Source organism: Urocitellus parryii, chromosome 3 (genome assembly GCF_045843805.1).
Source record: "Urocitellus parryii isolate mUroPar1 chromosome 3, mUroPar1.hap1, whole genome shotgun sequence".
Lineage (NCBI taxonomy): Eukaryota > Metazoa > Chordata > Mammalia > Rodentia > Sciuridae > Urocitellus > Urocitellus parryii.
In genome coordinates this window covers 73,369,951-73,395,896 of record NC_135533.1, presented here as the reverse complement: position 1 = coordinate 73,395,896, position 25,946 = coordinate 73,369,951, and the positions used below count along the sequence as shown (strand labels likewise).

General features: G+C 34.8%; 1 protein-coding gene across 3 annotated transcripts in view; it reads left to right on the top strand.

Moving 5' to 3' along the window:
• Etv1 (ETS variant transcription factor 1) overlaps positions 1 to 25,946 on the top strand; it is a 92,403-nt gene that overhangs the window by 26,231 nt on the left and 40,226 nt on the right. For all 3 annotated transcript variants that reach the window (XM_026408546.2, XM_026408552.2, XM_026408539.2), the window contains 2 exons: positions 20,346 to 20,475; positions 23,393 to 23,581. In XM_026408546.2, the coding sequence (XP_026264331.1) occupies positions 20,346 to 20,475; positions 23,393 to 23,581 (319 nt within the window). The remainder of the gene's footprint in view (positions 1 to 20,345; positions 20,476 to 23,392; positions 23,582 to 25,946) is intronic.

Here is a 25,946-nt window from a genome sequence, read left to right as displayed (position 1 = left end):
GCCTTTTTCTGTTTAAGTCTGGTATTAACATACCTCCTAAACTCCTAATGTAAATTTCAGTGATTATACATGTAGCAAAATACACATGAATCTTATGACTACAAAATTGAAAATAATATGCTTTTATTCCATATTATTATGTAGTCAAGTTGAATGAGACTTTTATTAAGATTTAGCATGTTTCTTTTGGCAAAATGCATCTTGTCCTCTTAGTTGAATTCCTACCATGGCTTTCTCAAAATGAAAACCAAGTTAAGCCAATATACATTCACAGCGCCAGGCATTGTGCTAGGTGCTAGGAACTGAAAGATAAATGTAATACTAGCAGCAACACTAATCTCTGATATTTGTTTAGCATTTTAGAGTTCAGAGACCATTTTTATATCCCATATCTCATTTTCTTCTCAAAACAACCCTGGGTTGTATGGAGAATGGACAAGGTCCATACCACTTTGGTGTAACTCCCGAGTCTCCTAGGTCGTACATGCCAGAACCAGGACTCATCTGGTAACATTGTCTGCTTTCCAGCAAATTGTGTTAATCATGGCTTTTAGTGACTTGGTATGACTATACAAGTGAGTAAATATATACAAGTATTTTTGCTACATGTATTTATACATATATAAATTTATATGCTTGTATAATGCAGTAAAAATGGAAAACAATTTTTTTTAATACTTACAGGGCTTTTCTAATTTATATCATAGTGTACAATACAATACATAAATGAAAGCAAAGGTGAAGTAGGCAGGATCCTAATTTCCTTATTATTCTATGAAAATCTTCATCCTCTTGCTTTGAATTATAGAAATGTAGTTAAGTCCTATGTATACATAGGTCTTGAGCTTCAGGAATCCTGAATGTTTGCTTAACAAAATAATCTCCCTAAAATGAATTTCTGAATTTTGGTTTGGACAATGTATATCTCTGGACAGTGGTGTAATTAGGCCAAAAACATTTGCTAAAACTTGCGAAAATTAATTTAACATCACATTTGAACATCACATTTTGCTTTATTACTACTTGAAAAAAAAGAAAAACCATTTGCACTATTTATAGTTTCAATGTTGTAGACACTAAAGCCATGTACTATAAACAGGACAAGCATTATCCAGGGAACTGAGAACAGTACATCACATAAGAGCAGAACATTAGTCATTTGAGTTCAGATCTGTGCTATTTACTAAGATGTATGACCTCATACAAGCATCTTAAGATCACTGGGCCTCAGTTCCTCCTACATAAAAAGGGCATAATGATATTACCTTCTCCTATTTGACCTAATTAGTAAATGAGTATGTATCTGACTGTGTGTTTGTGTAACATTGCATATGTTTTAATGAAATATATATATATGTGTATTTTTTATATATATATATATATATATATATATATATATATATATATATATATATATAATTCCAAGAAGACAATATAGAAGCTTTTATTCTCTCTATAAATTATAGGATATGCAGTATTTAAGAATACACTATTCAGGGCTGAGGTAGCTCATCAGTAGAGCAATTGCCTCACACATGTGAGGCTCTGTGTTTGATCCTCAGCATCACATAAAAATAAATAAACAAAATAAAGGTATTGTCTCCATGTAAAACTAAAAATAATTAATGAAAAACCATTCATATTATATCACAAGTACCTTTTATCTGATCAGTTTACCTTTTTATATAATATGTTAGTTTTGTTTCCATGCCAGGAATTATATCTATATCTATGAACCTATAGGCCAAGTCTACACATATTATAAATTAGTAACAAAAATAACTGCACATTTTTTTTGTTGATTTTGTTATGTAGTTGAGGGCATATTTATTATGATATATTGTCAGCAGAACAAGCTTAGAAATGTTATTGGTTCAAACCTACTGACACTTTGACCATAGGCATTCACAAATAGAAAGTTCAGGTAGAAACATAATGATACTTGTAAAACAGGCCCAGTGATAGGTTCAGTTAGCATCTTCTATTTGAGATTATGGGTTATGAATTCTTGTTGATCAAGGACACATTAATTTGTGGGTCTAGCAAAATTGCTTGCATCTTCAGTGTTTTTGTTGATTTTGAAGTTGATGTATTCATTGAAAGGGAAAAAAGTGTTGATTTTTCAATTAAGATGCAACCTTTACAATGCAAAGCAATAATAATTATAGTGTTCATTCAGCCTGAAGAAAAAATTTCACTAGTTAAATAGCAATAATCAAGATGAGAACTACATTAGAAGGGTGCTAATTTTATGATCATCTCTACTTAAATAATAAAAATGAATCCACAGGACCCTTGCTGTAACTCTACTTGCAGTGAAGTGATATTAGGCTTTATATGTGGCCCTCCTTAAGCCCATATTAAAAGTAATTACTGCTTAAATTGTGGATGACCAATGACCATCCTTGAAAATAGCTCTTCCTCAATAAATCATTTGTTAAGTAGTAGTCAGCTCCTACAGGACCAGACATGTTTGACCCGAAGTATTTCACAAGCATTAGTGTAATCATCATTTGTAACAGATTCTTATATTTTCCAATTTCACGGAAAATCAAAAACAATAAGAAAATAATTTATAATTGAAATTTCTTCAACTGGATTCTGTCTGCTAAATATAAGAAAAAGAGAAACCAGTTTTTTCACCATCCCCCAAAGGGAATTATTAGCATCAGAGAATTATTGAGCATTGCAGTAAAAAGTATAGCTGTAAGCTTAGGAGGCAAAGTGTGAATTCTGGAGTCCAGCATGTCCAGGTTCAAATCTTGGTTTTATAATTCACCACTTTTGTGATTTGGAGCTCATTACTTCTTTGGGCTTTGTGAGCAAAAGGTAAAAAGTAAATGGGTTGATATAATGAGTAAAGGACATAATTTTTGTCAAAATTTTAACACATAGGTTGGTATTGAATAACTCAATAGTTCTGTAGAAGTAAGACAATACCAATATGTATTTAATTTAGGTATCTTTTTGACCCCAGAGGATTTTATAAGCCACATTAAGAGTAATGAATATTCAGAATAGTAATATCGATAGTATGGTTGAAAGAATTTGAGACAATTGTATTTGATCGACCTAGCAATAAAAGAGTTTGGTTTGTGATGTTATTCTTGCTACCACACACTGGTAGGATAGCTTCCCTAGATAGATATTATTGCTCATTACAGATCTGCTTCCATTCCACTGTGCTTCCCTACCCACTCAAGAGAGGAAGCACGGCAGACGCAGCAGCATATACACTGCAGATTTGTAGCGGACCGTGCTCCTTTTTCAGATTGTGTGTCAGTTGTCTATGCACAGAACTATCAAATATTATATCTGTGTTTCCCAATTAAACAACAACAAAATGGTTCTAGAGAACTATTTGTTCTAGAGAGCAAACTATATATTTAAAATACAGTTTTAATTAGAGAGTCATTCCATTGTAGAATTTATATGGATGACTTCCATAGTTATAATGCCAAGATAAAGAAAAGTAAATATTTAAGTATTTATTTATATGGAATATAATTCTCCAACATTAAAATATGTAACAAGAACAACAACAACATGATTTCTGCCTTCAGAAAGCATAATGACAAGTTTGGAGGAAGAAGGGAGACACAGGTTAGGAGCAGTTAAGATACAGTGGATGGGGAGTTGATGTAGCAGCTGGAGCTTGGCTACTTTCCAGTTGAGGGACCTTGGTGAGTCTCTGAATCTCTCAGTATTTCATTCTTCATTTTCCAAAGAGGATTGGAATAGGAAGGATACCATGTAAGTTTAATAAAGATAAAGTCAAAACATTCATAATTATTAACATGATTGCTATTATATCAACATATAGGCAGTACTATCTGACTACAGATTAGTTCTATAGACACTAAATTCTGTAGTTTCTTTTTAGAGAGATCAATACATATTGAAATAGTTTTGAAAGGCCTCATGGAAACAATGAAACATGACCTGGAATTAGAAACTCAGTCTCATGAAATATTAGCAATGATATGGACCTATAGCCTCCCCACCAACTGGGTAATGATAGTTAGTACTTACATAGTGCTTATTGTGTGTTATGTCCTCTTCTAAGACATGTTTGGGGTTCATTGAAATAAAAAATGGGCCAACCTGGAAATTTCTCAGGATGAATTTAGATGTCACATTGCTGGGGCAGAGAAAGTAGAGAAAAAAGATAAAAAAGCCTAAGTGGTCTCATTTTTTTTTTAAAGTATTTTAGCAGCTTGGGTGCCATGGATCATGCCTATAATTCCAGCAGTTCCAGAGGCTGAGGCAGGAGGATCACGAATTCAAAGTCAACCTCAGCAACTTTGTGGGGCCCAAAGCAACTCAGTCAGACTCTGTCTCTAAATAAAACATAAAAAAAGTACTGGGGATATGGTTCAGTGGTTAAGTGCTCTGGGTTCAATCCCTGGTACAAAAAAAAAAAAAAGTATTTTAGCATATAGGTGCACTTGCATTTAACCACATTTAAAACAGATATTAAAGAATGAACTAAATTTTGTAATTATATCAGTAGAATCTAATGTGATAATTCAGTGAAATAGGCACTGGCTAAGAATTTATGCATTATCCTAAGGGAAGAGGAGAATCCAGCTTTATCTGACTTAACTTTTATCCCTATGCACACCCTCAATTTACAAAGCGCCTATTTACTTCAAAGGGGTGAGGAGGAGAATGCAAACCAGGCCTATTATGTTTGTGATCATACGATTGTTTTGCAGGTGGTACCCATGTGTTTTTCCAAAGCTCATCTTTTCTATTTGCACACTTGGAAGGAGAGCAGAGCGCTCTTTCATCTTCATATTTTTCTAGTTTCTTGGAGCTATCAATTACAAAGAGCACTGTATAAATCTTCTTTGTCTGTTTAAGTGCTAATATAAGCTGCTGAATCTATCAGGCAGTTACAGTATTTAATGCACCTAATAGCCACCTTACACCTGGAGTTACAGAAGATACATTGGCAGGACTCTGCTCTAAAGAATTAGATTATAATTCAGAAAATAAAAGAGGAATATTAAAAAAAATCCATTCAACATACAACTCTCCTACATTGCACTGTGTTGGTAAACAACAGGGCTGTTTGTTGTCATTGTCTATCATCCTCTTTGATCAGTAAATTTCAGAAAAATGACTGTTCCTCTAATTAATCTGTGATCTATAACAGGCATTATAAAATCTATTTATTCAAATGAACTAATATCTGAGAGTCTCAAAAGGTTAAATTTAAATAGATGCTTTAGATTGACATAGAAGTAAATGATATTTTGGCAATTTAAAAGAATGCAGTTGTATATTAGACTGCTTCAGTGTTTAGATGTGCCACCTTATTTAAGAAGAGAGATTCATTTATAACTGGCTTTCCTTTATAATCACATCTCAAAATTTCTAAAGGATTAGTAGCTAATAAGTGAAATTTGTGTAAGAATAAAATCAAATGCAGAAGTTATTTTTTAGCTAGTCTTCTGTATATTACGAATAACATAAAAACTTGCATTATGCAGTGATTAGTATGATTTGATTTGTACTTTGATGTTAACACTAAACACTCTGCCCAAGATAGAAGTAAAAAGATTTGTAATGTTAAAATATTATTGCCTCTGTGCTTCGAGTTTCCATTTCCAATAACACCTGTACATCACTGCTACCTAGTTCTGTATTACATTTTATGTTTAATGTGGTAATCTAATCTCTTCTTATTTGCAGTTAGCAAGTCAAAGTAAAAAATATACATTGGAATGTTGCCATGACACTATTTCTGTGGAGCCAAAATTTAGTAGCAGGTGAGATGTGTTGGTTCCCATTAGATAGGACTTGGTTCCTGAAGGATCAGAGGATCTCTTATGGAGCTGTCCTGTGGCACAACCTAAAGGTGTGGCTTAAAGGTAATAGTGAGGTTCTAGGTTGATTAAAAAAAAAAAAAGCAGTAGAAATTCTTTGAACCTACCAGATGGGAAGTTACATCAATAACTGTATAAAGTGTAATAAAATTTAAGTAATAATTTTCTATACATTTAAGAAGCCCTTCTGGATTACTATTAATAGTATTAAAATTAAGAACATTTCTTAGGTTCCAAGTATATGCATTAATGAATAGCCATATATTACTCCATTATATATTTTCAGCTATTCTAATAATTGCAAATCACTAGATCCTATCAACTAAATCAAATAATATTGTAAATTTGTCTAGATATGTCATAAATTGCCTGCAGGATACTGAAGTCAGATATAACAAATTTTATCTCCATGATTGCTTTTCAATAATTGCTCTTTCTAAAGATTGTGAAGTCAGATAAGAATAATACCTTAAACTCCTTGTGAAATACTGTAATAAGACCTTGTTCATTTGTGATTCATTAACTCCCAACTGGGTAACAGTGAAAATTAGAGGTGTATTCTTGTAGAAAAAAAAAATGAGTGTGTAAAAGAAACCACAAATATTAGATCCAAAAATGTTAATATAAATCTAAAATTCTTCATCCCAATGTTAGTTTTCTTGGGGTTATATCCGGTAGCCATTGAAATGTGATCTATGTCATCACTATATTACATTTTGTTCCTCCAATACTTAAAAAGTAAAATTAGGATTTTTTTTTCTTTTTTGTGGTGCTGAGAATTGAACCCAGGGCCTTGTGCATATGAGGCAAGCACTCTACCAATATAAGTCCATGTGTGTTTTCTCTTGTTTATGTAATGGTCAAGTTTATGTCTTGCTGGGAATCTTTGTTAACATTGGGCTTGTTTGCTTCCTGTTTTGTGGGTGGGGGCTGGGCTTGTCAATAGAGACTTAAGGTTTATTACTCTGGCACCACTCGTGCTGTAGGTGTTAATATTTATCATTAAGAAATGACAAAAAGGCTGGGTGTAGTGGTGCACATCTGTAATCCCAGAGACTGAGGCAGGAGAATTGCAAGTTCAAAGCCAGCCTGAGCAATTTAGCAAGGTCCTAAGCAACTCAGTGAGACCTTGTCTCAAAATAAAAAATAAAAAGGGCTGAGGATGTGGCTCAGTAGTTAAGCATCCCTGAGTTCAATCCCTGGTGCCCCCCCCCCCCAAAAAAAAAAAAAACAAACCAAAATGGACAAAGGGCTTGATCAACAGGGAAAAAGTACCTTCCCCTTCACTCTTTGCTTTTATGTTTCATACATCTCCCTTTACTTTTGGGCGATTCTTAATCTAGTAGAGTTAAATGAAGAGTATGGATGAAATACTTTTAGGTAAACATCGTTCTGTGAAGAGTGGTGATTCTTCATGGAAATTGCTCTAATATACACTGAATTAAATATTACAAGGCAGCTTTAAAGGACATTTCCCAAATTTATTTCGGGAAATAAATTATAAAAAATAGTACCAAATGAGTAGTTGGTTTAAACAAAATGTGTTTGCAGGAATCGCCCCAGCTAGCATTAACAGCTATAACAATTGAGGCCAGGTGACAAATCATTTCTTTTTAAGAAGGTGTTTATTGTCAGGAAAATTGCAAAGTTTCCTTTGTAATCACTCTTTGTTATTTTGGCAGCCTGTAAAGTTTTATTGGCATTTACAGAAAGGTACTTTTTTTGGCCCTAGCCAGCTGGCTTTCTTTTTCAGGCAAACTTTCCTAGCTCTGGTATTGAGAATATATTTTCAGCTTTGATTGTCTACCGATGGGGTCCTTTTGAACAAGCAGCCAAGTGGCTAATGTCTGGATTGATCTCATTCTTGTCTTCAGGAGGGTGACTTCAAATGCTGCAGGTGTACTTCAACCATTTGAGTGTTGCTTCATACTTACCAGCATATCATTTTGGTGCTAAAATGGTCAATTTAAGACGATGCAAATTACAGGTTCCTTTCACATCCAGACTCAAAGAAAAGCATGTGAAATTGTGAATCAAAAGTGAGGACTTGATAACTCCAAAGAAAATGGAATTTTTTCCAGTAGCAAAGGGTCACCAAATTTACATCAAAAGATTGTTTCTAGGGGATAAATATTAAAAGAAGTAATATATAAACATTTGAAGAACTAAAACAATAGCATAATTTTGCTACACTTGTGAGTGTGGTATACGGATTTGGAATTTCAGAAGGTCTTCTCTCAATAAAGGCCATATACCTTATGCCTTACTTCCCGGTTTATAGGAAGACTTGTCCAGATCATATTAATGCATGTAGATTAATTATAAAATTAGAATTATACTGCTCTAGTTTTTAAGACCACAGTAATGAATTTATTTAAGCAAGAACTTGCATCACTAATTACTTATTTCATTGACTTTAAAATACTGCTGGAGAAAATGGTTATATTTTATTTTATAAAAAATGTTTATTTGACTACTTGTTCTTAAATGAGTAAAATTTACAAATCTTAGAAACTGCTTTTTAGTACTTATTACTCCAAGTGTTGACAGGCATATTAGTATTTGGCAGCGGTCTGTGGCAATGCAATATTATCTTAATTCTGTTTTGCATATTAGTATGGCCCATAGTTAAAGTAATTAATGTAAAAATTTTGGTTGGAGCTTCTGTGTTTGCGACTTAATTAAAAAGGAACACTGAAGATCACATTATTCTTACTTTTAGGTAAGATCCCTTTAGATGCAATTATCTTCATCAATTGTGATGTGTCTATGTTCTGCTTACTTTTGGGGGGGCATTGAATTTTGTAGAACATATTTACCACATTTTTTTTTCTGAACTGTTGGTTAGAGAACTGTACAGGTCATCTACAGAAGGAAACACTAGGGGATTTGTTCTGGAATGGTAGATGAGGCAGGGGATGCAGGATAGAAGGAAGCCCACCTTTCACATGTTCTTCTGTGGTAAGAACCCATCTTCTGGCCAGTCAGAAGCCAGGACAGAGCCCTGTTGGTGTCTGGATATTACGCAGGCCCATCTGTCATAGCATTCCTCAGAACCTCTTTGTGCCGGACTCAGAAATACTGGGAAGTGTTGGGATCTTCCAGCCCCAACCAAGCTAGGAATGCTCTTCCAGCCCCACCCCAGCAGATACTACATACTCTTTTCCAAATACCCGTTATCCATTATTTGGAAGAAGTTACCAGGTAGAGAAGTAATTCTTATTTTTGAAACTTTGCAAGCCTTAAAAAGTATATATATCAAGACAAAGACAATTTCAGTAGAAGAGGTCTTTTCCATGTTCATAAAGGTCATAATTAGGAAATTTATTAAGCAGAACAATGTTTGAAAGGTGCAGATTTGGATGGGTATCTTTATTCAGGGACTTCATTTCAGTTTATTAGATCTGTTTCTCAAATAGCTGCAGCTTGTTCAGTTTTGTTCCTGCCAGTTGGATATGAAGTACTGTATGTTTGGGCTCACTGTACAGAATTTGTTTCCAAAAAAAATGTGTCGTGCTGCTTTCCATCTACTGGACCAGTAGGGGTAGGAAGATCTGATCTGAAGCCAATGCAAAATGCAAAATCTATCGGATTTGGATTGTTCGTACATTAGGCCTTCCTTTGCCTGTTCTTACCCTTTTCCAGATGGAAGAACCAGTTTCCTCCCAGGACACTTTTTCCTGGCAATTAGACTGAGAAGATGAGGATCATTTAGTACCACTACTGCTGAAGTGCCATTATATTAAGTTTAGACTTTAAAATTTAGAGGGATAGAATCAACACGTTGTGTATTTGATCTCTTTGTTTTTCAGTTAATGATGCTTTTAAAATTAGGAATGTAACTTTCTGTCTTTTGATTCTGCCTTTTGTTTTATTAATATAATAACATCTTACTTTCCCACATCAACTGAAAAGTAGGTGGTCCATGTAATCAAGTTTAAAGGAGACTCGAAACACCTTTTAGAGCATCCAGTGTTTTAAAATGTCAACCACATTGCTGCACGTCTTTCTAATGTGCATTATGCACCTTCCCTTCTTAAATAGGACATTTAACCTGAATTTATTCTTTCATGGTGATTGAGGGTCATTATCAAGTCGGTTGCTTCATAGGATGCAGTGATACCTTCAGCTTTGTGCCCATTTTACTAAACAGCTTCAGGATTTTATACCCTTGAAATTCTTGTATCAGGTCTTTGTCCTTTTCCCTTTTTCTTTTACAGCAATAAGCAGGGACTTATACCTGCTTTTATTTTATTTAAAATAATTTTTATTCATATACTATAATTATATATACTAGTGGGATTTATTGTTACATATTCATCCATGCACAGAATATGACAATATAATTTGGTCAATTTCCTTCCCCAATACCTCCTCCCCCTTTCTCCCAGGCATGACGTTTTAGAATTATAAGGAAAGTTTACTGAGTTTAAATGCCTTCATTTTGGAGATTAGAAACAGAAGCTCTTTCACGATTTTCTTATGGTCACACAGCTAGTTGTATTTTGGGTAGGAATTAGGTAGAGATTATGTGACTCCCAATGGAGTGCTTATTTTCTTATATCAGGCCATACTGTTTACTTTTTTTATTTTGTCAGAATATTCTCCTCTAACGTATTTCTTCTCATGTTTAATTTAATTTAATTTTTTTTAATTTTTTGCTAATAATGTATAATGGACAGACTTGAAGAGAAATTGGGAACAAGATAAAAAAGAACAGGTGAGATAAGTCTGAGGTCTAGAAGGCTTATTTCTGTCATAGTCACTTTACTTTCTTCAGTCTCAATTTAGCTTCTATTTGAGGAAGTATTTGGATCAACAATAGTAAAAACAAACATTTTCTGAAGACTGACCACTTCTTGTGAGGTACTGTTCTTCCTTCTCATGTGTGTTACCTTGTTTAATTCTCCCACAAAGCCCTCGAGGAAGGTCTGCATCCTCATATCACAGAGGAGGAAACTGTTGCATAGAAGTTACCTGGTTTCCCAGAGGCCTTTTAGCTAGTGAGTGGTAAAGGCAAGAGTCAGTCTCCTTGTCTTAGCCACTCTGCCATCTGCTTCTGGGCAACCTGTGTGTTCTTACTCAGCTGTAACACCTGCTGGTTCTGGGTTTGAATAATAATAACTTTAACATCTCACATGAAGGACTTACTACATACCTTATATGAAGTGCTCCATGAAGCAGGTGCTATGTCATCACAATTAAGTGATAAGAAAACAAGCACAGAGAGGCTCAGTGGCTTGCCCAGAGCTCAGCTACTGGATGAAGTTAGACTTAAAACCAGGCAGATATTAGTGTGTGCCAGCTTTGCCATTATTTTTTATTGTCTGAGGATGTAAGCCATAAGTGTAACATGAGTTTCATAATATTTATGATTAGAGGCGAGGTGTGTGTGAGGAAAAGAGACACTGTGTGCACACTTGCATGTTAATGACTTCTTAGCTCCGTGTTAGGTAAGGGGTAAGATACTCAGAAGCCAAGAAGACAAAAATGAGTGCAATGAGTTTAGTGCAAATGATACTGGGAGTAGAAACCATGGGAGAACATGGCAAGTAGGAAAACCCAGGTCCTGGTCAAAGGGGCAGCTGATAATGGGCTCATTGAATTGCTGACCTCTTTCAAACTGGCAAGTGGATTAGTGTTGCTGAATATTGTGTGTGTGTGTGTGTTTTCTGGAGAAGCTATTAGTTTGATTTTAAAACCAGAAAAATATTTTGAAGCAGCATTTTAAATGATCACAACTAGTTGAAGTTATTTGGAACTACTCTGTGAATCAAAAAAAAAAAAAAAAGTTACAGCCTCTGATTTAAATCGTTAGGATCTCAGTGGTGGAAAAGTGACTTTTAGATGAGTGAGAGTTGACCACATCTTGGTGCCTCCACTATTCTTTGAAGAGATGAAGGACAGACAGAAACTCAGAACACATCCACTTTATTCTGTTAAGATGTTATAATGGTACTCTGCATTGGAGAGTGGAATTCAAAGTCTGCTTTTGAGAAATAGCCGCCTCATGAGGAGGCTGTGCCATCATCAGCGGGCTGCATTCTGCAGACTACAAGGAATCCTGGCTTCTCATTCTGTTTTAACTTCAGTTTCCAAGTCCTTAGACACCTCATGTCAGATGGGGGCGTGAAGTCCAGGGTCACCTTCAGGACTTTATCCATATCTCCTCGTCTATTTTCTATCTGTATTTTATATGTAGTCAAAACAACATGAGGGGGTGAACTAAGTGTGCAATCTCTTTAAAAACTTTTGTGTTGCCTTTCTTTAGCTGTTATGCTTCAAGAATCTTATTTAAGAAAAAATAAAAATCAACTTGCTGTGCTAGGGTCTAAATTTCTGTCTCAGAAATATTATAGGTGAATATATTTCCAGATGCTGCGAATAATGGAAAATCATGAAAACTCGAATCAGGGTCCCTGTCCTTAAATGTGTTTCAGTTTGCATTTTGATAGCGGTTTAGAAATGTTATTGCTTGTTTTGTCACAGACATAATTCACATCTTTCTTCAGGCACTGTAAACAAGAGAAATGGTTTAATGGCCCCATAAAGGCACTCTGCTGATAGCTGAGATTAGGCTCTTTAGTAATGGATGTTGGTGTGCCGGTGTGAGTGGTGTGTGTACATAGTGGAGAAGGGCGGGCTTGGAAGAGGTGAATTGGGAACGAATCTTTGAGAGGCTCAGATGCAGCTCAAGTGGCCTCTGCTTTTCTCTGTGTCTTAGAAGACGAATTTATAGAGCATGTGACACCATTGTCTTTATTTGTACACAAGCCTTCCCCTTTGCTTCTGGAATTTAACTGAGCACTAATTGAGGTCATTGCCATCCATTTATCACCTGAAATGGAAGTGATATTAACTTAAAGTGAATGCTTTTCATCTACTGAGTGTATTCCTAACAACATATATTTGTATAAAAGGCTGCATGCATTTTTCATGCCATATTTGTATCTGGTCTTAAATAATCTAATTTATGTACACCATTTACTTTTTTTCATTTTTTACAGAGTTTTTTTTTTCCATCACTGTTATAGCCAAGTGATTTTTTTTAAAAATCTCCAAGCATTTTAGTGTCCATAGCATGATTTGTTTTGACTTTTTCAGTTATATTTTCCAGACAAGTATAAAAAATTCTCCATGTTATAAGTCACCCTGGTCTAAGTAAATAAATGCTTTGAAATTTCTCGAAGCTCATAAATTTATAGTATTTTAGAGTCTCAATTTTGTGTCATTTTCCATTAGCTAGTTTGTGTATGTCCCTATAAATTGACTATGCCCATTGCACACTTTGGGTTTTGAGAGTTAGAGTAAACAAGTGTTAGGTTAAAATTAAGTGTCCTTTGTTGACGGGTTTAGTTGTATCCTATCACTAGCAGGTTCTGTGGTTCCACTCAGTCTCTTTTATGTGTTTTTTTTTTTTCCCCCTTCCATTCCTTTTTCATTATAGACCATATTCTGGAACAAGCATCAGAAAATGGTTCTCTGTAGAGGTGATAATTCTTTTAGGCTTTGTGGGCTCTATGGTTGCTTTCAGGACTACTCTTTTCAGCCACTGTACCTTACCAGGAGCCTTGGACTGCATACACCCCAAGGAATGGTTGGGAGAGTGTCCTTCTAAAAGTTCATTTCAAAAACAGCTGGGAGGTTGAAGGTAGCTCATGGGTCATAATTGGCGATCCCCTGTTCCAGAACACCATATAGCAGACTGTGCTAAAACAGTATATATATATATATATATATATATATATATATATATATATATATATATATATATATATATATATTAACAGACCAGAAATCTCAGCAGCAGGATATGAAGCCTCCCAAGTCTAGCCTCAAGACTCTGTATTACTAGTGAGGTTTTCTCCGAGAAGGGATTCAAAGACAAGGTTCTGTTTAGAGAAGAATTAAAAACGTCGTCCTGTGTTTCTTTTCCCAGTGTAATTGTTTTATATGCACAGAAATTGGTACTCTAATTTCCTCTTAGGATAAGAGTTAAGGAGGAAAGCAGAGGGAAAGGTCAACCAAGACATCTTGCCACCATATTTTCATTAGCTGTCCATATATAGAAGGAGACCTTTCCTTCCCTTGTGACATTTTGGTTATCAGGGTGTAGGGGAAGATTTAGATGTTGGATAGCAATATTTTTTCTTCAGTGGAATACAAGTAGTGTGAATTTTTAAATGTCTTTGGTCACAGTAATAAATTGAATAAGGCAGAATGCCTAAAAGCAAGCATGAATGCTCTGAGAAGAGTTTCTGCTTAGATAGGAGTGCCAAGAATATGTTTGTAAGGTCATGGATACAGATGTCTGTATCACACACATGCATTAATCAAACTTAGAGAATATGGTACTGGGTAGTATATTTATTAAGGAATTTTTTAAATGCTTAAGTCAAGTTTGAAATAGACCCCATGGAACTCTTGTGGGTAAAGACTGTGTTTTACTCTTTGTCTTCATTCCATATCTGGGACATAGTAGATGAATTAATTAGTGAATTAATTACTGAAGGAGTGAATGAATAAAGAAACATCTAAAATAATGTTATAGTGGTGCTCATGCATGAAAGGAATTCTAAATATGTATATAAATAATTTGAATTGTATGTTTGCAGCCAAAAGCCCAGGGCTCTAATACTTTCCTTGTTATAATTTAGTTTTAGGTCTTTAATTAGACATGATGCTTAACTTCATTAGGCTTGTATTAGTCAGCTTTCTGTGCCTATGACAAAATACATGACAAAATCACCTTAAAAGGAGGGAAGTTTATTTTGGCTAATGCTTTCAGAGTTTTTACTCCACGGTTGCTTGACCTGTCACTTTGGGCCTATTGTGCACAGTTTGACATGGTGGTTAATGCCTCCATCACGGTGGCCAAGAAGCAAAAGAGGGAAAGTGGAGGGATCACAGATTCACTGTCCCCTTCAAGGGCACACCCCCGACTTGTCTTCGATGAGGCCCCACTTCCTAAAGGTTTCACCACCTCTCATTGTCGCCATAGGCTGGCAGCTATGCCTTCAACACCTGGACATTTGGGGAACATTTGAGATCCAAACTATAGCAATGTCTCTTTAAATAATCTGCATAATGGGAATTATAAAAAGTGTTCTTGTCTTGGATGACGAGAATAAAGTATGAGACAGTTCTTTGAAAATTGTAAAATATATAAATTTCTTTTTTTAAAGTATTATAGCATTATTCTAATAGGAATCTAAACTCAACTGCAGTTTATTGTCAATACTTGAAGTTAAACATATTATCTTTCTTCTTCTTCTTCTTCTTTTTTTTTTTCCCCTGGTGCTGGAGATTGAACACAGGGTCTTGTGCATGCAAGGCAAGCACTCTTCCAGTGATCTATATCCCCATCCCTATCTTTCTTAATGTAACAAGTTATCATCACCTTTACCATAGAAGTATAAATAGCGACTTCATTCATTTATTTTCACTATTCATTTTCTGAACAAACATTTGCTGGGAAGTTGTAATAAACATGATGTGCTTTCAATTTAAGAATATAAATAATGCCTCAGTGTCACACATGTTTAGGAGATTATTCTCCTTGAGCAATTTTTAAATGTGCTTTTTCCATCTATATTTCAAGTATTCAAATGTGATTTTATATTATATCTACACTCAACCAACAATGTGTTTATACTCTAGCAGTGTTGGTTGTGGAAAGCTAAGGGCATCTCTGTGCTTCAGTGGAATCATGACAAGATTGTACCTCCTTTCTAAAATCTAGGTGGAACAAAGTGGAAACAGGATGATGTCTCATAGTTCATAGTTCAAAAATGAAAGCAATTACTAATTTAATAAACATTTAACGATGAATACCATGACCCTGAGTAAACTTTTGAATTAAGAAGTGGTTACGTTTATTTTGGAAGTGCATATTTTTTAAGTCCTGGTATTTTTGATTTCTTAAGTTTAACCATTAAAAGAACTCAGTCATCATTATTCAGCCTTAAGATGTGGTTTTAAAGGTCAAGCTTCCATCAAAGACAAAAATGCAAGAAACATCTCTTGAGTTTTCTCTCTCCCTCTCTTCCCAAAGATCGGATTGTCTGGAGGAGTTGTGGATCATAAAAGTTTGCATGAGAAATGTGTCTTAGGAATGCCTGAGAAATACTGTAGATTTCATAGATAAATTATGAACTGTCTGAAGTCAGGGATAAAGATATAATATCATTTTGAACTATCATCTCTTTGTAAATGAAATGAAGGAGTTAACTCACTTGATTTGATAGACTTGAAGAAGGAGAGATTCACTTAAATTAAAACTACAAACAATACAGATGCCTGTAGCTCTCTGTTCCAGACCCAGTGAGGACGGGACTGTAAGCGAAATGAAATGTACCTCGCAGCCTCGGCAGCAGGCTGGAGCCGTGTTCAGCACAAGTAATTTAATTAGTGTTGATCATGACTCCAGATGATGGTGATTTGATAAGGAATAATTTAGTACTTAACAGCCTTTTACATGCACCAACTCCATGTGGGAAGGTAAAGCAAATTGCACAAAATGAATGTGCTGCTTTCACTTGTGCCTGTGCCAATGAGCTGGAAAACCGCCTGTTAGCAGACGCTCAGGCTCTCAGCCCTGTGATGAAATACCCAACATGTTTCCAACCCAGCCCTCTTGGTGGGAGTCTCTAGACTACCCTTATTTCAGGATAAATAAGAGAAGTCATTTTTGTGACCTAGCATCTCCAGGAAGCAGGAAAATTAAGGTGAGGAAAATAAAGTAGCCGAAGATTCTCATGTAGAAAGTTGAAGATCTTCAGCGTGGCTTCCTTTTCCCCTCACATGCAGCAGCTAAGAAGAACAACAAAAAAACAAACCAAAAAGCGAACAAAAATATCCTCACCAACTCAGATTCATGGGATTAGTTAATTGGCTTATGATCAGAAAAAGCAAAATCAGTTTTGGGGGCCAATGATGATTTTAAGAGGCCCATATACATCAAATATGCTATGAAGAGGAAGAGTCCTCAACTTCTGGAGTTGTAGAACTTATACGGATCCTTGAGTGTTGGCATCTAAGACAAAAAGATGTTCGACATTTTTAAAACTATTTTCAAGTGCTAGACCTGTGCCAATGAGCTGGATACAGCATACACTTCATCCAGATGTTGCCAAGCATCATGACAGATTCAGAATTTGTCCAATTATGAGGAGAATCACCTAGAAATTTTTTTTTTTTATAACATACAAAATCCTGTTCCATTCAGCCTTGATGAATCAGAATTTCTGCGAGTAGTGTACTAGTCTGCTGGGGCTGCCATAATAAAGTACCACCTGCAGGATGGCTTAAAAAGAAAAAAATTGTCTCAGAGTTCTAGAGGCTAGAAATCAGAGACAAAGTGTCAAGCAGGGTTCTAAGTGCTGGGAGGGCATCTGTACCATGCCTCTCCACTGGCTTCTGGTGGTTGGCTGGCAGTCTGGCATTCCTTGGCTTGCAGAAGCATCACCTTGACCTCTGCCTTCATTTTTGTTTGATATTCTCTCTCTGTGCATGTCTCTATATCCAAATTTGCACTTTTTTTTGTCACATTGGATTAGAGCCCATCTTAGTGACTGCATCTTAATTTAACTGGTTTTCCAAATAAGTTCGCATAGTAATCAACAGAAGGAAATTCTTTTTCTCTCCGTTTTATCTGTTTTTGAAATTTATATACTCCTATGCTTGTTTTCTTCTACTCAACTTCATGCCTGGCAGACCATATTTTTTGGATGCATTGGTAGGTAGTTTGTCCCTTTTTATTCCTGTATAATATTTATTATATTGTATGATTATGGCATGGTTGATTTATCCATTCTCTCACCAATGGATATTTTTCAGCTTTTTCTATCATGAGTAAAGGTTCAAAACTTTCTTACACGTGTCTTTTGGTGAACATATGCACTCTTTTTTTTGGATATATACCCAAACGTGCAATTATTGGATTCCAGGGTAGATATTGCCAAAGTTTTCTAAAGTGGTTATACCAATTCATATTCTCAGCAGCATGTATAAAATTTCCCATTGCTTTATGTCATCAAGAAAATTTGCTAATGTCAATCTTTTACAGCTTAGCCATTTGAATGGGTTTGTAGTGACAGCTTAATGTGGCTTATTTGCAATTTACTGATGAGTAAAGATTTTGAATACATTTGCATTTTTCTCATTGTTTTTGTGGGCTTTTATTTGTTGTACATTTTTCTGTTTTGCCATTTGGATATTTTCTTTTATAAACTGCCTGTTCAAGTCCTTTGTTTATCTTAATAGGTAAATTGTCAAATATCATTGATTTGTAGCAATTATATTAAACATGAATTCTTTGTTAGCTCTTTCTATTGCAAACACCTTGTAGCTTGTGGCTTACTTTGCTCTGTTCTTATGATGACTTTTGATGAAGAGAAGTTCATAATTTTAGTGAAGCCCGATTTGTTGATAGTCTTCTTTTATGGTCAGTGTTTTTTAAATCCCATTCACTAGTCCTTTTGAACCTCATGGCTCCAAATACTTTTAAAATATATGAAATGTAACAGTCTCTGATGTATCTGATATTTTGATTAAGATGGTGAACCTTGAATCCTACTATAGTTATCAGCTCCTGAGTTCATATCGATTTTTATTCGTAAAAAGTAGATCTGAGATCTCAGGTATAATATGATTTTTTACTTCTCTGAATGCAAGTTGAGTTTCTTATTTGTTACTAATTTTTTTTTCCTTAGGGAAATGTAAAATGAATAGTTAGGATACAGAGAGCTAAAACATGAAAATATACATTTTGCTGTATATTTTCAAAGAAGTAATAAATAGTTGAAAAATATTTGACAAAAAAGCAACAAATACAGTTTAATGTACTACAAATGTTGCATCATTCAGTATTTTTCTAAGAAGTAGCATGCACACATACATTACCCATATACAGAGGAGACAGAATTTTCTTATAGAATACTATAAATATTTGGCAGTTTTTTAAAAGTATATATATATTGGAAACTTTTTTAGTGGATATTTTGACTTAAATAAATGTAAAGAGAACATGGTGAACCCCCATGTTCCCATCATTCCACTTTTCACATTTATCAACCTTTTTCTAATTTGATTATTTTCATACATAAATTTTTCCGGGGCATTTTAAAGGTTGCAGACACCTTATTGTTTTACCTGAAAACACTTTGTTAATCTTTAATGTTAAAATTTTTTTGGACAACTATTACATTATTATTTCAACCATCGAAACTAACAACAGTGTTTTGAATTGTCCAATATCCAGTCTATATTCAATTGCCCTGTTTATTTCAGAGTTATTATTTTTAAGTTTTTAAAATCAGAATAAAAACAAGTCTTCATAATTGATTTTTGAGATTTTTAATTCTCTTTTATCTGAAGTTAACAAATTATGATTTTTTTTCAACTATTGAAGATTGAGCCCTAGACTTCATGAATGAAAGCATGCACTCAATCACTGAGCTGTATTCCAGCCCCTAAATTATAACTTTCTGGTTTTGTGAAACACCTTGGCAAATGGAGATAGATAAAATTTCTTCCCCCCCCCCAGCCATTTCTTTTCTCTCTACCTTGAATAGTCATATTTAGCATGTGTTTGCACATACAGTACATTAAGAAAATATGTTGAAGCAGAACACTCAGTATAATTAAGTTTCCTTAGATAATGAATTTGAGTAAAATTTGCTTAGTTGGTAAATTTGTTTCCTAGGGTGTTTTGGATCTCAGGTACCATTGAACACTCATCAAAACTGTGTTCACATGCAAATGCACAGTGTTTGTTTCCTGAAACTTGATAGTTTTTGAAATCCAATTCTTATATTAAAAATTAGTTTTTCAAATTGAAGCTAATTATTATGATGGAATAATCAGAACTGAACTGTAAACCATGCTGTTTCTCTTGACATTGTCTTGCTTTATAAAATTCATACTTAACATTTTGTGTTTTAATTGCAATTTTATAGAAATTACAATAATTTCCAGTGACTAAAGCAGACAAAAATATAACTTAATGACTAAGAATGAACTGAACACTGTAATGAAAGTTTAATAAGCATTATTGAAGGGAAAATGCCTCCAATTCATCAATGGTAATTGTTTAATGGAATGACAATCCAACTATGAAAAAAAAAATTCAGATTTAGACCCAGAGAAAACTCATGATACTTGGGGCAAAAAACTCAGCATCTTTTTTTTTTTTTTTTTTTTTTTTTTTAAACTCAGCATCTTTAAGTCTAATAGTAATTTATCAGCTAAGTCAATTATAAGTGATTTGATTTACTTTAAAGTGAGAAAATTTAGGCTTATATTTTGTTACAGTATAACAGCATAAAAGGAGTATACAGAGATTCTTCAGAATCTTACTGCCCCTGAAATTCATCAAATGTAATTTTTCTAAATATATGTAAGTTAATTAGAATTATTAATGACATGTTAAATGAGAGAAGCCAAAGAGATTAATATACTTAATTCCTAACTTCATTTAACTTTTGTGGATTTTTTGTTTTGTTTTCTTAGTGGCTTTTCATGGCCTACCACTGAAAATCAAGAAAGAACCCCACAGTCCATGTTCAGAACTCAGCTCTGCCTGCAGTCAAGAACAGCCCTTTAAATTCAGCTATGGAGAAAAGTGCCTGTACAATGTCAGGTAAAGCAACCAAGTTTATGCATAGGAAAGTGATTCTTATTGAAACAAATAATCTAGAATAATATAAAATCTCAAGTCACATTTTTTTGAGTTATATCTTAAGCATGGAACAAGCTAATTAGGTGGTGCATTTAGCAGAACTCTAAAGAACCCTTTACCATACAATCACACACTTTCAAGAAACATTTTAAAGCAATCATTTTCGTCCAAATCGTTAGTTGCTTTTCTCTATAGTGATGCATCTTGGGTTTGTAAAGAGGGTCTTGTTTGGCACAAGCAGCTTTTGAAAGTTCCCATTAGAATGAATGCATTATGCACTTTAGATGGGAAGTTTGTAGAAAAAAAAATGAAACATTTGGCAAGTCAGAGCAGTACATTAGTTATCTGACAGGCTTTGCAGATGATCTATACAATGCATTCATGGACAATTGCAATAAAACTAGAATTTCATAAGGCTTTGTAGAGGCTATTATCTATTAAAAAGCCAATTGTTCTTCTGATGGTAATAAAGGGTGGTGCAGTAAAAGTACATTGTTCATTTGTTAGAAAATTTGATAACATATATGTTCATTAAAAACTCTTCACAGTCAATTGCGTGCTTTTATTTTCATATTGTCCTCTAATTGCATAAAGAAAAAGTTGGCTCTGTCTATTGAATATTGCTTTCAATCACATTAGAAACTTTGTTCTTAAAATAAGTTGGTTTGGAAACTTATAATAAAAATATTTCCAAATGTTTACACTGTTTTATAAGAACATCATTTTAACCTCATAATTCATTATGAAACAAAGGGTCTTCTGTTTCTTCATACATTTAGGACATATTCTCTTTGTATCCAAGATATGTAATACTTGGATACTTAGATTTGTACCATCTCATAGCAGCTGATCAGCAGCAGCTCTGATATTTCATTACTATTTATTCTTGAAAATAAATATCTTTTATATCTGCTTTTCTAAGAGGTTTGCCAGAGCCTGAAATTACGGGTCAGCTCAGTTGAAACTCCAAAGCTTTTATAAAAAGATCTCTTGGAGTGGGTATGAAAACATACTGAGTTCAGTATAAGACAATATTGATCAGTCAGAGTTTTATAGTTTAGTGTTATTTTTAATGTTTACTCCATAAGGTGCTGTGTGTCCACAGCATAGCTATTTAAAATATTAAAGAATTTCCAATCAATGAAGCTGTTAGATGTAGAGTTGTCATTGCATTTCAGCATTGATCAGAACTGTGATTGAAATCACTGCTGTTCTGTGTGACATATCTTGTAGCCATAAATAAACAGTAGAGGAATTGTGTGAGTATTTTGAGGCTTTTTTGGGGGACCAGTAGCTCTCCAGTGATACAAGGTATATGGAATAAATTTGTGTTCATTGGGGGGGGATAATATCTCAAGATAGAAAATGTGTCATTTGTTTCTTTTTTCATGGAAATGAATTGGGGAACCATTTTATAACAGTGACTTTTATTCATAAATATTAGTAAAGAACAGGTAGAACCAGCAGGGTGTGGTGGCACATGCCTGTAATCCCAGTGGCTCCAAAGGAGGAGACAGGAAGATCATGAGTTCAAAGCCAGCCTCAGTTACAGCGAACATGTAACTCATTAAGACCCTGTCTCTAAACAAAATACAAAATAGGGCTGGGGATGTGGCTCAGTGGTTGAAAGTCCCTGAGTTCAATCCCTGGTACCCCCCACCTGCCAAAGAAAGAACAGGTAGAACCAAACCCAGGTTTGGGGGTTTTTTTTTGTTTGTTTATTTTATTTTATGAGTACAGTGGACTTTACTTTAAAGATAGAGCAGACATTTATAGCATATAATACTTCTGAATTTTTGCACTTGGATATAATTCTTTATATCTATGGAAGAATAATAAATTATTACATGTCAGCTATTTTATAGATTACAAAAATTGGTTAAATATATTCCTGAAAGCCACATATAGGAAAGCAACTTAAATTCATGATATAAAATCAAGCTTACTCATTTTATTCTCTTATATTTATGAGTGGAAGTTAGACTACAATTCGAATTACTATTATTATTCTTATTATTTTTCTTAATAGTATTATTTTATACTTATTCTTATATTCCAAGAAATTTTGAAATTATCAGAGACATTTTAATTTATCTTATTAATACTTATTATCCCATCTGAGGAAGTTAATGGCATGGATCATTTATTTAATATAAAAAAAATTAAAAAGGCAAAAGTATTGCCTAAATTTCCACCACAAATAAAGGCAGAGCAAATATAGTCTCCATTATATTATATTAAACTGATACTATTTCTTGTTTAAAATGTACCATGGATGAAGAATTATACTTTCAGAACTATTTAACGATTTAGAAAAGATCTATCAAATTTATTCGAAGGGACGGGCATGGAGGTGCGTGCCTGTAATCCCATCTGTTCTGGAGGCTGAGGCAGGAGAATTGTGAGTTCAAAGCCAGCCTCAGCAATTTAGTGAGGCCTAAGCAATTCAGTGAGATCTTGTCTCTAAATAAAATATAAAAAAAGGGAGGTGGGGATGTGGCTTAGTGGTTAAGCACCCCTGGGTTTAATCCTTCATACTAACAACAAACAAATAAGCAAACAAACAAAGAATAGGTGGAATTAGTACTGCTGCTTTTATTAATAGTGATTTTTTAATACTAAACTGTCTATATATGTATTAAAATATATACTTTAATATACACATGTATTTATGCCATCATAAGATTTTGTATTATCCTATTTTCTGTTTAAGGGTGTGATGATTTTGAAGTTTACATGGTCTGACATTAAAAACAATGAAAAAAAATAACTTATTATGACTAACATATAAAATATTTTTTCTTCCTTGGATTAGAAACATTTTTTTTTAATTGCTCCAAAGAAACAAATGTTCTGTTTTCTTTTGTTCCCTGGGTAGTGCCTATGATCAGAAGCCACAAGTGGGAATGAGGCCCTCCAACCCCCCCACACCATCCAGTACTCCAGTGTCCCCACTACATCATGCATCTCCAAACTCAACTCACACTCCGAAACCTGACCGGGCCTTCCCAGCTCACCTCCCTCCATCGCAATCCATACCAGATAGCAGCTACCCTATGGACCACAGGTAAACTGCAGATACCATTTTTTTTTTTTTTTAATCTTCTTAGCATTCCTGGAGGAAATTCCTGTTACCAAATCTGACGACCTATAGTAGTTTTAAGGTGAGCATATTAATTTTGCACATCTGTGCAAAATATATTTAGAAAGAGCTGCTCTATCTATACTTACAAATAATTTTTAAAGAAGGTCATTTATAAACATTCCTTTTATAAACATTTAAATTGGTTGCAAAAATGGAAAATTAATCTATATACTGACATTTGAACATTTTCCTTTTGCTTTGCTTGAATTAAATTGCTTCACTTAAACTTTAAATCAGATCATCCTATTTCTATGAGCATATGTGTGTACTTGTTCTGTAAAGTTAGGAGACTAATTTTAGTAGGTGGCTTATGGAATTAGGTTCTTTACCTTAGATTGAATGGTTTAGCTATACATAGTTTTGCATAATATAACTTACTTGGTTAAAAGCATTTACCTTCCTTCCTAAGTGATGAATATTTAATGTCAGCAGACCCATGACCCTGCACACGGAGAATATACAAAGATACAGAGGCTTACAAAGGAACAAGGAAAGAACCCAAGTGTGGAACTAGGGAGAATGCTATAGTGGGCAATTCTTGACTCCAAGTGATGAAAAAATTCATGTTTAAATAAAACATTGGAAGACTTTTGAGGTTCTGAGATACAGCCTTAATATGCTTAAAATACAGGTCGGTTATATGTACCAAACCTCCTTCTCTCTTCTCTGTTGTACTTAAATATAACCACTGGTGTCCTGGCACCAGTAGACTACATGGGAGTAAAAGAAAGACCTTATCTATAGCATTTGCTGAGTAGTTGATGTGGCTGCTGCCTGATGGTTGACTCTGAGCTAACACTGTGACAGTCCTGAGTGTTGAGGTGGAGGTGGAAAGAGATGTGCAACAGCCAACAGCATACCATTATACGGTATTTTTCTTTTTCTTTTTCTTTCTTTCTTTTTTTTTTAAACAATTACGAGCATTTATAATATGTAAGGATTGTGCTAAGTTTTTCAAAAGCATCATCTCATTTTTCTTATTCACATACAGCAGCTATGACCTTGGAGCATAGTTAATAGTGAAATGTAGTAAAATAATTAGGGAGTAATGAGTTTTGAGTTTCTCTTGCCTTTGTTTGAATATGTCTTTTAGTTGTGCTGTTGTATAATCAAATTCTTAATAATAACTGTGGTTAACAATTGGCTCAAAAAATTCCTGAACATTTATCCGTAAGCCAGAGCTGTAACTGGCTCTGACACACCACTGTAAAAATAACTCAGCCAAAGGAATCCCCTAGATCAGCAGAGGAGAGCAGAACATGTGCCATAGGCAACTTTCTGTGTATAAAAAACAGTTGAATCTCTCCTTTATAGCTTATTCTTTTTGATATAAAGGAATATGGGGATAACATTATTTCCAGGGTGAAGATAAGCCATATATTCTATACCTCTGCTTCCATCACTAAGTCCCTTGTGTGTTATTACTGAATGCTTCCTGTCATCTTCTCACTCGGTGGACTTGAGACTTTGTTAGAACAAAATGGTATGTGCATCTGTGTAAACAGTTTTGTAAATACAGATGAAAGAATGCTTATTGCAGGGTGGGCCATTAAACAGATGCACATTGTGTAGGGCTAAAAGGAAAAAAGGGTCTGAACCACAAAAAAGCAACTTTTGTCCACTTCTGGTGACTTCCCAGAGTTCTCAATAACCAAGTCCCTCACACTTCAAACGAGAGCCAGAATTTCAGAGTATTATGTTCGCCCTTAGTGAAGACTAGTCATTTCTTAGGAAGATGACTGCTGAATAAGCAGTGTGGCTGTTTTTAGGTGACCTAACTTGAAATGCTTTCGCCAAATCCATTTTAATTTCACAACTTGAAGTCATATATTTGAGACTGAGAACAGCCGGCCGGAACTACAGAGAGAAGCTCAGGGTCTTTTCCCGCTGCCCCCAACTGAGTTTTGAGGGCAGGACCAGCTGGCCAATCCCAGGAAAATCTCTGAAGCCTTATGTTTCTGAGGAGGATTTCTTAGAGGGCTCTGGCCAACAAATGACAGTCCCTTAGTTATAAATGGCAAATTTGCTCTGGGAACAGATCCTTTCCCCAGATAGCCCCCTCCAGCCAGGCACCCCACCTCACTCTGGGATTGCTTTAAGGCCAACTGGCCGGCACTCTGCTTCCTTTCCTCAGCCTCCCTCCACTCCTCGGGCCAGCCCTTTGGCACTTTTTCCCGAACCCACTGTGCAAGAGCCCTGTCTCTGTTTCTCAGCATTCCCCACCACTTACACCCTGCTTTTCTTTATCCAGGAGTTCATCAGCATGCTCTCCTTACCCATTAACTTT